This window comes from Heliconius melpomene, chromosome 1, assembly GCF_056956725.1.
Source record: "Heliconius melpomene rosina isolate 202511_hmr_F chromosome 1, ASM5695672v1, whole genome shotgun sequence".
Taxonomy (NCBI): domain Eukaryota; kingdom Metazoa; phylum Arthropoda; class Insecta; order Lepidoptera; family Nymphalidae; genus Heliconius; species Heliconius melpomene.
Window position 1 is genome coordinate 9,333,593 of NC_140389.1, and position 17,516 is coordinate 9,351,108.

Consider the following 17,516-nt stretch of genomic DNA (forward strand, 5'->3'; position numbering starts at 1 on the left):
CTTTTGTATTACTTATTTATTAAATTAATCATTTGATGCTTAGTAATTCAATTGCCCATAATTGCAAATTTCAATCCAGTATTTTTATTAAAAATTTATTTTCTAATTGGGTAATGAATGAGCATTTAATACACACATTATTAATAATTATCATATTTTTAACTACCTGTAGAGAATAAGAGAAGAGAATAGATAGAATTTAGAGGATTGACTGCGAGCACTAATCAGGGGGTCTAAGCATAGAAAAACATCAGGTAGGTATATATTATATTTATTATATTAAAAAATTTAAACAAAATAAAGTAAAAAAAATATCCTTCTTGAGCAATTATTAACCAAAAGAAATGTAATTATTATTTATTATTGAGCCATCTTTGGTCATTAATGGAAGCAAAGTTAAAGCCAACATTAATAGAAATGAAATAACGATGTCACGAAAACCATAATATAAATTTATAATATCTAATATAATGTCAAAGATATTTTTATAAAATTTAAAAGTACAGTTCTTTTACAATACAAAATGTCATGATATTCGCCCACTTTTTGCTTACTTTCACAATACATATAAAACATTTCTACTTATTTCTAATTTTTTACTAAAAATCTTTAACTAATCACTAAAATGTCTAGAAAAATAGAGAATAAAAATCTAGATATTTAATGCTCTATTAATATACTATCGATTTTTTTTAAAACTAAGTCAAGGAAGTTAGGCATTGCAAAGTTAATTTCAATTATAAATGAACCATTTATCTGTACCATTATTCAACAATAAAATATATAATAATCTTTATAGTCATCCAAAATGTTCATAAAATATATATTTACTTAATAAAATACGTATATAAAAAAGTCGAATTCAATTTCACTAGAAAAAAAGTAAAAGCACTTAATTAAGCGATTAAACGATCAAAGGTTAAAATCGGAACACTAACATTTTTGGTTGATACTTAGCTATATACGAGTAGTTGATATACAAAATGAACTATCAGCATTTATAAATAAATTTAAAAAATATTTTGTACATACCATTTAACACGCTCTTATCAGTCATTAACAATATTTATTAACATTATTTAATAAATGTTCAAATTATCTATTCTACTTATATAAGGCACATCGACAGGCACACTACTAATTAGATTTTTCACCATACAAATTTAATATTATAAAAAAAACAACATTATCTCAAAATATTGTTTATGCAACTTACGCATGCTTTCTAAATATGGCAAATAGCTACCTAAATCTAAAAGGAACCAAGACCCCAAATAATTATCTAATACACGAGTAAGTATCTATCAAAATTATTATATGCTATGTGATTACGATTATAAACAATTAACTGTAAACCTATAAATTAGTTAATATAAATTATATTTTTTTATAGAAATTATTTTTTGCGCAGTACTTAAATGTTTTTAATGTACTTGGTGTATAAGGTGAAAGTCTCTCACGCTGATGTGATATTTCTTATGTGTCTTTAAGAAATGTAATTTTAGCGATGCATACGTACAATATCATAGGTAGGAAATCATTAACGCCATATTATGACATTCTCTGATAAGATAATGTTCCTACTAGACTAACGAGCATCAAAGAGAAAGGTAAAGAGGAAAGCTCATATATTATTATTTAAAAAACCGTCCTTAAACAGTAAACTATGCAAATTTAAGACTTATGTGAATTTCTCATGAATAAAAAAGTTAAAACTGGACCAAATTAAAATGGGACCACACGGGAACCCGCTTTTTTTTTATTTGAATAATAAAATCAACAAAATCAGTTCACCCAGTCTAAACTTCTGAGATAACAAATATTAAAAAAATTACAATCGAATTGATTTCCTCCAGAAACCGCTTAAAACAAATCAAGTCAAATAATCGTAATCACAAAGCTGGCCTTGGTAAAGAATCCCATATAAGTAATTACGTTTTCTTAACGAATCCGTAGGTGTTCCAATTATGTATATGGGGCAGGACGTCGTTGATGACGGGGTACCAGTCCGCGGCGGAGTAGTCGATGGCGTCCAGCTCGCCGCCGTAGTCCGCCGGCAGGTGGGTGGCAGCTATGTGCTTGTGGAGAGAATTCATTTTTGATCCGTGGAAGAATATCTGTATATACGAATGTTAGTTAATATAGATACTTATTTATAATTTCTTATGTCACACTAAATCAAGTAGCTACAATGAAGTAAACGTAACATGACTCATATGAATAAATGACTTTCTATAGATTCGAATAACAGAATGTGATTTTTTTTAAAACATAAAATAAATATGTCCCGGTTGTATGAAAATAAAACTAATTTAAATTTTTCAACAAATGTAGCTAGAAATAAGCGGAAATAAATCCAATTAGATATCATCATAGTTCTTTGACACTGTCGTGCTGTGAATCAGAGTCTGATTATAAACGCCATGGTTGCAGGTTCGATTCCCACTTGAAAAAATGTAACTCTGAGAAATAAAGATCGATCTTCCCTGCCTTTCCGGAAAAAGTGTGAAGATGTTAATTTGCATGTTATACACCAAACCTATCATTTTTTTTTCATAAGATTAAAAAAGAGCACAAAAACTTACTCTGTTCTTTAGTTTTTCTCTGATCAAAGGCTTGAACATTTTCCATACAACATTAAAGATCATGGGTTCTTTTACAAAGTGCACTTCCTTTAATCTAAGAGGCATAGCATCTTGGATGAAAGTCAGCAGACGCTTTGAGAATGCCGGTGTAAGGCCCATAGTCTGAAAAATAAAATGAAATATAAGTAACTAAATAAGTTCGTATAATAAACTGAATATGGGGAATGAAGCTACATATATACTTAATATATTTATATAACATGTTAAAATTTCCTGGCATGAATCCGTTATTCCTGCTTTAAGCGTGTTTGCCGAACAGGTTCTCCCCTGAGCATCTTTAATTTGTACGTCTTAAAAAGCAGTCTTTTAAAACCTGACTTGCACCATGCAAATTTTGTACTTGGATATCATGAGATGGAATTTGGTTAATGCTCAGGAATATTGTGATACTGACAGACTAACAGTTCAATATTTAAATAACATAAAAAATATAATAAAGTTAGATTTAAACAAGACAACTAAAAAAATATCGATTATTTCAAATGTTTCAAGTAATAAAATTAAAATAATCCTTGTATTTGTAGTTGCATGTTCCTAGCAACTACAATTGCAGTCAGCAGTTCTTTATAAAACCCACAACATTAACATTTTGGACAAGATAATATTGCGTTAGGTAATTTGTAATGCTAGTAATCAAATTAAAAAAATAAGAACGGGTTGAATTCATTATGTTACATAAGCTAAAGTGAAATCGATAAATCATTATTTGACGTCACCAAATTATCAATAAATTTTATTTATATCTTGTGAGTTGTGATTTATTCAGAAAGTTGTTTGCACCCGAAAGACTACACAGTTCTTTTTATTTATTATTGTAAATTTAAAATTATTTTATATATTAAATCTTAGTATAAAGAGCTAGATACCATTAAACTTATTATAACATAAACGGCAAGAAATAAGAAACTGTTATTTATTATGACAAATCATCTACTAAAGGTATGCATGTAATCATTCAGTGTCACATTTCCCTAACAAAAACATTGGACAAAAACGTTAAGGCGAAACGTGGTATTTGTAACACGAGAGCTATCCTAATTGCGGCTGACAGAGGTCAGCACTAGAGATCCGATATGTACATAAATACTAGGTAGTAGGTAGGTAGGTAGGTAGGTAGGTAGGTAGGTAGGTAGGTAGGTAGGTAGGTAGGTAGGTAGGTAGGTAGGTAGGCAGGTAGGTAGGTATGTACCACACAGACCAACATACAAACAACACAAATTAGGCAGTAACTTTGTCAATGATATTTCCCAAGGAAACATCGTATCCTGCATACTCGTATATTGACAATGAGCGGAAGTTTGACTAAAATATTGACCTATTATCGTATGTAAACGGCGAATACGGCAAAATTCGTGTTTACATTTTTTGTTTTACTTAATTGTGTAATATTGTCAATTTAATAGTATGATTCGTATAAAAAATAATTTAAAAAAATAAACATAAATGTCAATATACCTAAGCGCGTAGAAATTTAATTAGCAGTTTTTTAGATCTTAACACAAATATATCAAGAAATTGCTGATTTAGATAATCACCGAGATTTCCTGTATCAATAATATAAATTGTATGAAAAAGATAGCAATATGATTTAGACTGAAAGATAAAAAAAAAAATATTTTTCCATATTATTGAGGTTGCCTTTGCGATCATTCTCTTAGAAGATGATATACGATAAATAGCAATGACCGCGAGATAAATTGTATAAGTAAATGAGTACACGTTCTAAGAATATAAAACTGATATGTAGCCTCGAACGTGACGACCCTTGAGCTGAAACCTCAAAGTACAATTTTCCTTTTCAACACTCTTTATTTAAGGGGGTACCCCTTATCAACATACTTACAAGGAAATCTATTTTCAATAAATTTCCTTACGAGATCAAATGAGATAAGGAAGTAAGCAAAGTTATTTGAAATTTATTCAATCAATAATAGGCAAACAACAATGAAGTTTAAGCGTGATTTGCATCGAAATTATTATAATTTAAACTATTTAGTAGGTGCTGTTACCTATATATATCGACTATTAGCTGCCATGTAAGATTGTTTGGTTAAATATTTTACTGCGTTAATGGTGAGGTCAAATGAGCGATGTTAAATCGACTGCTATCATCAGTTGTAGGTTGCAAAATTTGTTTCTAAGGTCAAAATAATATATTTTTATTAATACACAATTTGTTTAAATATTACGTAAATTGAAATATTATTTAATTTATAATTAAATATTATTCATATTAAAATTAATAAACATAAAGTCTAGTTTTAATTTTCAACAAAATTACAATTTTCCATGACTCTTGAAAGAAATTGCTACATTGTAGTGGTTATGAAATGTCTTTAATTGTTTACGATAAAGGTTGATGAATATATTTTAATAATCATTTATTATATATAGTATCTAGTGCTACGTATATATATCTACTTATGAATCAAGGCCAATGATATCAGATCCTGTTTGAAAACGTATGATGTATATGCATGTAATACCTTATTACTGAATTATTTATCTAAATTTGTAATTAATAAAATATTATTTATAATTAATATTTTAATACTATAAAGTTTACATTTAAACAAGTTTTAGGCTTCCGCAACTCAATAGAAAAAATGAATCATTTCGTTGTCTGTCTGTCAAGATCTTTTTTCTCCAAATTAGCCGCGAATTATTAGCTAAAAATTGGTGACTTACAAGTATATCACACAACAAACCCTTGGCAAATTTATATTTTTATACATTTACTTATATAGTTTAATTTATACAAAATTAGTGCATAGTCCAAACATAAATTTGTCAACTTTTATAAGTTCTACTTCTCGTGGACCTTCAATCATGATATCAGTACAGAACCCTCGATGGGTGGGTCCGGCTCAAATTTGAATGCTTTTTTTCTTTTAATAACACATTTTCTGGTGGTAATAACACCCACAAGTAAAAGTAGATAATGATATTTCCCTAGTTTGGCTAAAGGCAATTAAGGGAACACTCATCCGCAAAATGATACAGGTGCATGAAAAAAAATCGTTCATATTGAACGAAAGAAACCATTATATTTATTTACTATTCATTAAGTTATTGATAAGTAGACCAAACAGAGAAGTCAAGGCACTTGCTCTAGAATAGAAATAAATCTAACAATTGTTTTGTAACTACGCAACACAACACACGATAAAGAGACAATGGATAGTCTTTGTATAATCCGCATCTTTGTCCTAAAATATGCCTACTTTGTCATCGTACTTTGCTTGTCTCTTACACTTCTACCAGCTAATGAATCATTACATACGTGCAAAGGTCGATGATTTTAACAAAAGATTTATTTATAGACAAAACAATTTTACATATTAACCACGATTTATGAATAAATATTAACTTATTAAGTACTCATTTTCATCACTCACTGACAATGAAAAATATTTTTGGCCAAATATTCAAGATATTATATAAAAAAGGTATTTGAATATATTAAGAAATATTAGTGCTTATTTACACAAGTAGGTATTTATAATTGTATGTGGTTTTGCAATCAGCACGTGCTGCGCGCACGCGCAGTGAAAGCGCTTATAGTCTGTCTAGCAGTGTTTTATTTATAGGTGACAATATATTTATATATATATATTTTTATTTATCTCTTTAACATTTGATATGAAAGTCATCTCAAGAACAATTATTGAATAAATATACACTTCAAATTTATTTTACTGCATTGATAGATCCATCCTAAAAATTATTATTTAAAGAATTAGTATAAAGTGCATTCGGGTACCTCTGGAAATCGTATATGAAGCAATATTATTGTCTTAGCAATGCCAGCTTACTAGGTACCCTAAGGAGTCCTAGGCTACCCTAACCGATCTACCTGGAATTCAGCATTTCGTATGTACTTTGGAATTACACGAATGCATCTTATTTTTTTACTAGTGAATAATGCAGTATAAAAATATAAACTTTCCACAATTCTTTCAAAAACATAAATTTCAGGTGCAATATCTACAATATCAATAATATTATTTTTTTAAAAGCAGTTAATTGTTTGCCAACTTTGTTGCGTTATTCATTTCAAGTTAAAACAATACAAACAATATTTAATTAAAATGAATCATAGCACCGCAGTAGTGTTCTTTAATAAATATCTATATACTTATTAACGTATTCTTGTACAGTCACATTTATTTTTACTACTACTCTGCTATCTTCTGTAGACTAGCATAATTTTAAATATATTTATCATCATTTAAAATAAGTATATTTTATTTAAGATTTCTAAGATTTTTTTATAAGAAATCAAATATTAAATATATACATAAATATTACAAGAATAATAATGATAATGTCTTTTCTCAAATTAAATCGAGGTAGGTAGGTACAAGTCCATTGAAATTGATAAAGTAACTTACTAAGATAAAGTAACGTGTATAGTTTTTTTTTTATTTAATGTAATTCATCAACTAAAATCATATAGCAAAATAACGCACCTGACTCCAACCCATGTTGTGGAAGTCCATAATAACGACGGTACCTCGCACTTGAGATTCAGGTTCTAGCATCGCTGCCTCATGGATTAAGTAGAACAGCCTGAACAGCTGATCTGCTGTCACCTTTTTAGTGTCCCATGTCCCTAAAATGGTACTTTATTTATTATTATTAAATCCATAAAACAACAATTTTCAATACAACCAATTAAATAAAAATTGTCATTTATATGTTTACAGGTTACTTCATTTTAATTTCAGTCTTAAACAGTATTTCATGGACAACCGTTCTGTTTAACATTTGCAAACTTCATAAGTCGTTAAATAAATAACATTTATTTAGTAATTAAAGTTGATGGCAGATAACTGAATAGATCATAAAGATTAATGAATACCTATGTGTCTCCTTACAACAATCATAATTATAATTACATGCATTTAACATGTACAAACCAAAACTATTACACCTAGTTACTAAACAATTATAAAGTGCTAATATAGATAATTTATTACAAAAATCAACTTTAAGCTACATTTAGCACTTGCCATCATTTAACTCATTAGCTAATATGATTGCAGTACAATTTAACTTATAAAAATATAAGAAAATTATTTCATAAAATAAAATTCACATAATACGTAACATCTCGATTTTTTACTACTTCTACTAGCCCAAGTAATAATGTTCTAATATCAATCCAGGAATTAATGCATTTGTCTCACCTCCGACGTTTACCATGAGCACTCTCCTTCCCTTGTCGTCACGTCCTTTCATGACGTTCACAACTTTATGGTCAAGAAAAGCATCTTTTTCCTGATCTGGTAGTAACCCATCCAAGAGGCTCGCATTGTCGCGTTTAAACTCTGCGATCCGATGCATCTAGAAAATAAACACAAAAATACTTTTAAAAAAAACACAAATATTAATTATACTTTACGTTAATATATAATAGATGTTGTAGCTTCACGCTGTATCACGCACAGAGCAGGGTAGGCAGAGGGAACCTAGTGATAAGACTCTCCTTTCCCGATCACCAATATCGATGGTGGTTAATTATTATAAAACTTATAACATTTATTTAGAAATTATTATTAGCTAAAATAGTGATGAGACCTTCGTTACACACCTTTTCAAATTCGCGTGTCTGTCCATACTTAGTAATCGTTATATGATAGACATCAAGAAGCTTAAAATAGCGTCGTTAGCAAAATTTCATAATTATAAGTATATATTTCATAGTGGTTGCTAAACAAAAAATGGTACTATTTAAATGTCCGCCATTAAAAGTTTTTATAATTCTCCTATATTTTTTTTGCAAATAAACAAAATGCAGTCGATATTTCCCTTACATTTTCAAGTATTTGTAAAACAAGTTATACCATCAACTGCTTTGTTTTAAAATAAAAAATATTGACAACTGATACGAGTATTACAAAGCGATGTTATTATAAAGTTGTGTTATCATAACATGCGAACCGTTTACATTGGCAATTTATACATAATGCGCACGATTTCCTTGTTTTTTTTTTAATCTTCACGCTGTATCCCGCACTAACAGGGTAGGCAGAGGGAACCAGTGTTAAGACACTTCGTTCCCGTTAAGACACTTCCGTTACGTTACTTGCGCACCTGCGCTACGATTGGCCTCAATTTCCTTGTTAATTTCGATAATGTGGAAACTTAGCAATAATCGAGTTACTGGTGAGTAATTTATTTCATTATGCACAAAGGCCAACTTAAATAAACAATGAAATTTTATGCCATTTATGTAAATGCGATGATTTCCGCGTACTTTTCTTAAGATATCTTCGCTGGTGAACATAATGATGATATGAAATACGCATAGATAAATTGATTGAATTGCAGAAAATAGGATCATTTTGTATGGAATTGGTACGTTTTAAGCTGAAAGCGACAGCTGTTACTTAAAACTTAAAACAAAGAAGAGACAAAATCTGATGCCGATTCTTTTGTCCAAAATGCCCAAACTTTTATATCCAAATTTTGTTTGGCCTATCCCACATTATACTAACAATAAGATTAAAAATATTATACAAATTTCTAATCGTTCGTAAATATAATTGGCCAGTAAATAAGGTCATTCACTTTTAAAACAATAGCAGTATAATATGAAAGCGAAATGACCTTCAGCACGTGCAATTTAGTTTTATAATTATGCTGGTGCCGTACTCAAGAAGCAGTGCTCGACGGCATGCATTAAAGTTACCAAAGAGGCAGGTTAACGACAGATTGCGATAAACACAACGCGATTGCTGACTAGCGACTAGCAACCGTCTACTAAATTGTCTCTCATACCTGAGCCTGTTAGCCGATATAAAACTTGTTGATCTTATCCTTTTATTTAGAATTTCTACAACAAAAAGTAATCATTTTTCTAAAATCTAATTTGAGATACTATTTGAAAATGGAGAAAAAATCAAATGCATAATTTATATGTAGATGCTGTGAAGGTATTATCTAATATCAAAATCAAGAAATCAATTAATTTATAATAGAACTTTTTTTTTATAAATCTAAACTAGGCACTATATACGGTGCATTTTAATACGCTGGATAAAATTAATAAACTTTTTATCAAAGTTATATTACGGTTTAATCCTCCTTTTTGTTTATTTTTTTTTTAAATTCAGTAATTTGGTTAAGCAAACTAGGTCGTTGGATTTCCACCTCATGTGCAATATTTCTTAAATTGACAAGAAGTGGTAAGTAGCAATTAGCATGATGGGACTTTCCTCTGCCTATGGCACATGATGTGAAATTAAAAAAAACTTTTTTATTTATCAATTCTTGCTGTTAATTTACTCTATTAGATTATATTTTATTTATATAGTTCTATATACTTCTATATAGTTCTATCTAGTTCAAATTTTTCAATGATTTAAATTCATTTTTCTTCTTTTATGTCATCTACATAAGTTTTTTTTTACTTGTGGTAACATTGTCACTTAATGTTCATATTACCTACATCTTTTTCAAATATTTTTTCTTTATTGACTTAAACATCAATTAAATGAAAACGAACAAATAATTGCAAAGTGCAGGAAGAACGCACCGTCTACTTTGGAATAAACTGTCTGACTACATCGATGTGGTTTCAATTTTATATTCAAGGTGTGACTTTTCGGCAGTAGTAGTCTACCTGAGTAGAATTTATGAATCTATCTCACTTATAATCAATAGCTTTATAAACGAGTTATTTACTACAAAAAAATTATGAAATATTTTTTAAATTATATTATTTTCATGTTTTGCTGTATAGACTCAAATTAAAATAAATAAGAGTTTTAAAAGCACTATTTCAAATTTCATAAGGCTTTAAATTCATTGCAAATGGAGACAAAAGTAGGAAAAAAAAAATTATATATATTTACTATATATATCAATTATATTATGTGAATTAAAAATAAAAACTCTAAATATGAAATTATGTAAATGCACAGGCACCTACCACGCTTCTCGATACCAATGTTAAGCAATGATTTATGGCAACATGTTATATAAGACAACAATTTTGTTGCTAACTTAGTTCCCTCATTACCTATGTAATATGGAAAATTATTTGTTACAAGTTGGTCTAGTCTAATGTATAAAAAAACGGTTAAGTGCGAGTCGGACTCGCCCCCCATATAGTACCTAATTTAGCAAAGTATAACTTATAAAATTTGACACACTTAAAGTGCGCATTCATTTTGTATGAATGGAATTGTAGTTCTCACTTCGTACCAAATTTAATAACTGTAGGTCCGTAAGATGTATACCATATAGGTTTTCCGTTGACTTAGAAACTTTCATTTTTTCTGTGCTTCAAGGGATCATAGACCTAATCATATGATATTAATTTTAACTTAATACCTCCATGTGATCTCTAGATAAATTCTCTTAACAGACAGACAGACGGACAACAAGCGATTCTATTCCGTTTTTTCTTTTCAAGTTACAGAATCCTAAAAACATTAATAACATATTTAAAAATAAAAATAACAAACAATTTCTTTATTTTCTATTTCTAACGCCCGGACACCGGATCTCGGTTATCAGACAAACCTCGGTCAACTACTATCAGTTGTGATAAACAATACAGAGATAACATAGTGTAGTGTACAAAGTGCACTAAACTAATCTTATTTAAGTTATTTGTAATTGGTATTGATAGTTTCCTTTACACAATCATTGCGATAGTATCTGATAATATCTTTGGATATTTATATAGAAAAACTTTTAATATTTACTTATAAACATTAAAGTTATTTATAATAAATATTTTTATTACAGTTATATATTCCATTTCCTTTCATTAAAAGGCAAAGATTATAATCCCTAAGAAAAAGGGCTTCATCTTTACGCTGTATCCCGCACACAGAAGGGTAGGCAGAGGGAACCTAGTTTTTTGTTGAACCTAGCGTTTCCCACTTTCTGCCGAATTCTGGAGGCTTTGTGTGTTAAAGGGCAGAACTCAATGCCGCACTTTGCCTCGACACCAGAGCGAGGAAATGGAAGCATAAATGTAAATAAATATTTCACTTAATCAAGTGGGAATCGAACCCGCAACCGTCGCGTTATAGTCACACCCTTGTGCCGCTGCGCCACGACGGCCTATAAATATAAATATTTTAAATATTATCGTCTGTAAGCCTAAAATTGATAATTAAGGATTATTTACTTTAAATAAAATAATTAAAACGTATAATTTTGAAAACAGCCACGTACATAGTTTTACAATAAACAAGCAACAATCGGATATTTTGCAATACATATGTAAACTTGACACGATGACAAAGTCATGAATAGCAGATATTTTTACTTTAATGGACAACTGTTCATATTACACTTACTTCAAGAAGTGTTTTGCCGATAAATCATTATATTTACCTACGTTGCCTATTTCAAAATATAAATAATTTTACTGCAGTAAAATTATTATTTATTTATCATATTTCACTTAAATTTAAAATTTCATATAGTTGCTAAGTAGGTGTACATAACGTGACCAGACGTCCCGTTTTAAACGTGACTGATACGTTTTTTGCTTGTGTGTCCCGGTGTCCCGGAGCAAGGCACCGATACGTACGAATATCCCTTTTTTCTTTCACTTAAGTTTTGTCTAACGAAAACATTAAAGATTGACGAGAGCACACTTCTAAAAAGAGCATTCCTCTAAAATCATGAAAAAGTTTAAAAATCTTACTTATCTCATACAATAATTAAAATTGAATATTATAAAACCGATATCCCGTTTTGAACCGAGCAAAAAATGGTTACGTTAGGTACCTATACATAATAAGTATCTCTTATAATGTCTCATCTACCGCCAATGAAGCCCGATACAGTGCAGAGTTTGTTCATGCCCCCTAATGTCAACACAGCGATGTTGATAACACTATCAACGCCGCCGCCGATATGATGCAATGCCCTTTGACATTGCCATTAGCCTATCTTTGGCTTGTTGTTCCCATCCGAAAAAAAAGTTAATTTCTTATATATATGACTTTTTCTTTCAATACAAAACTTTAATATAGTTAATATATCATTATTTTTAGTGTAGCAAAATATTGCAATAATTTTTACCATTTTTTAATTGGTAATTAGATGCATCCTTCTAGCTAAATTTTTATCTTAAATTATTAGTCAAAATATTCTTTTACCATCTATTAACTTGTTTTAACAAGTAAAAAGATATACCTACTCTACGTATCGCGAAGACGACTTTCATTTAAATACTACGTAAAAGATAAAAAAGACATTGAAAATAACGTGAATAAATGAAACGTTAATTAACCTTAAAAAGAAATAAAACAAATTAGTATGTTAATGTTTCATTCAAGGAACACATTTAAAAACCTACGACTCAAACATTAAAAAATAAACTATTTATTAAATGTTAAAAAATAGGATAACATAATATGTTTATACAACATAGGGTATTATATTTTGTATTTAAATCAATTTTAATTGTTTTATCTGATATTTTACTGATACGAATGTTTAATCTTCCTCATTTGAATTCATTTGTTATATTTTGTAATCAAAGTAATCCTATTTAATGACGATAATAAAATATGTACCTATAATTTTAAAGCGAGCACTTGATATTTTTACGCTGTCTCCAAGCGAAATGCTGAACTATTAATTTTATTGATAAAATAACCTCAGCAACTGTAAAACTAATTTAAGAGCGTAAAGAAATATCTAAATGCTGACATAAATTTTATATAAATAATATTCCCCTCTTTAGAGAAATTGAAGTCCGGTTCAACCATGACTCTCATACCCTATAATATTCAAGAAAGTATGAAAGCTCTAGCTTTCTAAGCTACTTATAAAAATAATTATTTGCATGCACATGTCTAATATCGTGTCAATGTAAATGTATAGTTCAATATAAAGTTATTTAGCAAATAAGACATAGGTAGGTACACCGCATACCTACGATATAAAAATAGACATCGTGACAAAAGTTCTTGTATAAAGCTTCAAGGCATAAAAGTTTTTCTTTACCACAAGAAGAAATAGCTTAAAATATTTTTTTTATGTTTTTTTTTATTTATTTAAACTGACTGACTGAAGTTTATGTTATAAACATGTTTTTAATAAATTAGTCACAAATATTATGCATCTATATTTCTTTTAAATCCATTTTATTAATTAAAATTTAGTTTTTTACTATATTAATTAACGATAAAAAATTTAAAGAACTATCTAAATTAATCTAAAGGTAACCACTGATTTTTAATAAAAAAATCTAAACATCCAAACTCTTACTGGCTAAAAAGTAAAAGTTTTGGACCTTATCTACTTTTATATAATGCTGACCATTAAAAGTAAAAACCAAAATATATTTAACAATTTCACCTAAATAAATTACTTTCTATATAATTCTCACGGCAATAAACATCTCAAATATAAAAAATATTTAATTTCATAGAATATACTTATAATATTTCTAGTCATATAAGCAAAACATCGTTATTGCGTAGTCGGTAACTCGAAAGTAGTGGACTTATTTATATTTATTAAAATGTGTCTTATTATGCAAAATGTGGCAATTAATTCTACAACCTGACACGCAATACCGCTAAACAGAAGAAGAGAAAGAAAAAAAATTGTAGAGAACAGAATAACAAGCCTAAGCTGAAGATTAAAACTCTACGCCACCCTTAGTTTTTTAATGGAAATAATTAATTCAGATATAGGGTCCAAGATACATCCATTACGTCCAAGCCTTCAACCTATAAGTTTTTTCTTTCTAAACTCGAAATAACGTGAACTAAAAATAAAATCCAAATACTTATTACATAAATTACAATCATCGATTGCTTAGATATACTTACAGATATCAATTACACTAATCTAAAATAACAATCTTGTTGCTTATTATGTCATGACTAAAAGTAAAAACAGCGATGGAGGTCTAGGACGAACCAAACGAATACCAGTAGGTGCTTTAGTTGACGGTTGCTCAAACTATACCATCTTAAGTTACGCAAATGCATATCTACTTTCCGACTGTGTACTAAATGATTATGGAATTGCTGGCGTACATTTATTTAAATTTAGAACAGTAGTTGGTTGCTATATTTTCATTTGTTATTTAAAAAAAAAAATCTTAGAATTTTATGTCTTTTTTTAAGTTAGGTGCTGATGGTGTAACATATACATTTTAAAATATTTTTATTATATTTATATTTTTTAATTACTATTTTATAAATAATGTAAATATAACATACATACTTAATGCTGTATACATGAGCGACTAATGAGAACTTTACATAAAACATTAAAAAACACTTACTAGTGCCAAGGCGCTCTCCGGATACCACTTGCAAGGACGCAGCAACATTGTAAGTAGCTCGTCATCATCACCGAAGTGTATATCTTTGTCTTCCTTAAGAAGTTCTCTGAGCCTCTCAAGTGCTTCACGCACTCTCTCTGGAGTCTCCCTCAGTTCTTTCTCAGCAATAGCTTTTGTTTCCTCCGATAACTCCACATTTCTCTCAAGTTTAAATTCACTTGAACTCATTGTACGTGCTTTACCTGAAAACCAAGTTTTAATTTATTATTTGGGTTCTTACAACATATGATTTTTAAAATAATATCTAGAACTTTGAAAATGAAACTGTTAAACAATAACTCTACTAAAATATTACCTACTATATATATATAACTAATATGTTCGTACAAAATCTTCATATTGTTTGAATACACATACTTAAATGATAATAGAGTTAACTAGTTTTCATATAGAATTAGTAGGTATACTCGTAAAATTACACATGTCAGTTCAGTACAGAGTGTAGACCAATACAATTAATTTATGTACCCTACCTTGATTAATATTTTAAAAGGACATTGCTATCAATAAAATAATTAATGAAAATTGCTTTATTTACTATTGTTTATTGTATGTTTATAAATTATTCTTATAATTGATATTGGATAGTTATGTTTAGCTGTGTACAAATTATAATAAATATCTTAGTTAATTTTTACAAGAAAATAAATAACTTAAATTTTATAATTAAAGTTCTGTATTCCATTTTGTTTTAATTTTTGAATAATTTTTTATAGGCAATACATTTTACATTGCTATATTGCAAAAAAAAATATTTTATGGTTATCTGAAAGCTCTATAGGCAAGGCGCGGCGTTGAGTTCTGCCACTCAACACGCAATGCCTCCTGAAGTAAATGCATACTGAAATAAATTAAAATTACATTAAACAACGTGTACCTAAGTGACGCTGTTTTATGGAAAAACAACTTTTCCTGCGACATTTATCCAAAAATTTAAGAAAATGCTTTCCCTAACAATAAAAACATGCTTAATGATCGTTTTGTTTATTCGTTAGAATCCAAAAAAAAACAGTCCTTTAGAAAGCACATAATATCGATATTAAATATTTATTTTATAAATAAGTAAATAATAATATACTTTCAAAATTATTAGTAACTAAGGACCTATCGTATTTTAGTAAATTTTATGACGCATCTTATCGGCTAATAAACATAGGTCAACTGCATAGCACAGCTAATTTATATTATTAAAACCAACCAATAGGCTATTTTTAACAAACTAAATTAATTGATTAATTTATTATAGGATTCTATTGTATGTACAAGCAGGCAAAATAGGTAAAATATATGTTTAATGATTAAATTGAATTTCTTTGTTATATACAAATTTATTGTAGTTTTTCAGCAGATTTCAAAGAAAGAAAGATGTGTTTTTATTAAGATTATACGTATCACATAAATAGCAACGATTGGCACACATAGATTTGGAAATTGGTGCAATTGCAAAAAATTATAAAATTTATTGTTTTTCTATATTGTCTATATATTCTAACTAAACAAAAAAGGCACCTATTCCAAATTTATTATCTCACATTCTCACCAGTTTTATTCCAATCAGTAAAAAAAAGTCTAATACGCAAATTTGATTAAACAAAGAATTAACTACATATAAAATGAGCAAATACACATAAAATTGTATAATTATTAAACACTAGAACAAGGCACAAATCACAGCCGTACTAGTATAGCTACGCTCCAGTTTGTCCACGAAACTTAGTTACGGAATATTGTGAAAATCACACACTAACCTCACACGCGAAGTAGAAATTCGCGCCAATGGAAACAACAAAGGGGCGGGAAACTGATCGTGCAGCGTGAGATATAGCGAGCGAGTGTGCGCGCGCGCAGCCCGACCGCCGTTTTATACATATGTGATAAGCCAGCCACATTGTGCCCCAAGAGGCAGAGCTAGTGCCTCTTTGTGCGATCAGGTCGCTGAGGGAGCGAGGGACGGAAATTGTGATAACTAATGAAAACAAAAAGAAATAACAATGTCCAATTTTAAAACATGTCTAAAGTAAGTATTGGTTTTTGACAAGCTTTTCGTATGAAATGTTAGGTTTTATCTAAATTACCTAAAACTCTTAATGTCTGCTAGTTAGAAAATAAACATAAAAATATTGTCATTAGTAAACTAATACTAATTATCTTAATTTTTAAGAGATGTAAAATTTAGGTACCTACTATATGTTTATTTAAACACAATTATCCTTTTTTGCATATTTATTATTATGGAGACTTATCGTAAGAACTAACAAATTATTACAAATTATACTTATCTAATAATATTTTATTTAATTACGATATGAAACAGATATCTAATTTTTTTTATAGTTATTGTATTTATTTATACACTAAATAAATAGGTACATATTCTCCCAATTTTCAAAATTTTTATATAATAACTATATATCTACGTAATATTAAATATTTTTTATAAAATCCATTTATTTCTGTAAGTGTAAGTATAATTTTATTCTTACATTGAGTGCGTCATTATTTGACTATATTTGTTTTTGCTCTTTTTGTTC

General features: G+C 28.8%; 1 protein-coding gene across 1 annotated transcript; it reads right to left on the reverse strand.

Moving 5' to 3' along the window:
* Positions 1-255: 255 nt before the first annotated feature.
* On the reverse strand, positions 256-16,892 carry LOC146541275 (clavesin-1). The gene is made up of 6 exons (XM_085197008.1): positions 16,734-16,892; positions 14,926-15,167; positions 7,838-7,994; positions 7,118-7,260; positions 2,586-2,747; positions 256-2,117 (listed from the first exon to the last, which is right to left on the reverse strand). Exons 2-6 carry the CDS (start codon positions 15,151-15,153, stop codon positions 1,932-1,934), a joined length of 876 nt encoding a protein of 291 aa, XP_085053134.1. The 5' UTR covers positions 15,154-15,167; positions 16,734-16,892; the 3' UTR covers positions 256-1,931.
* Positions 16,893-17,516: the final 624 nt, after the last annotated feature.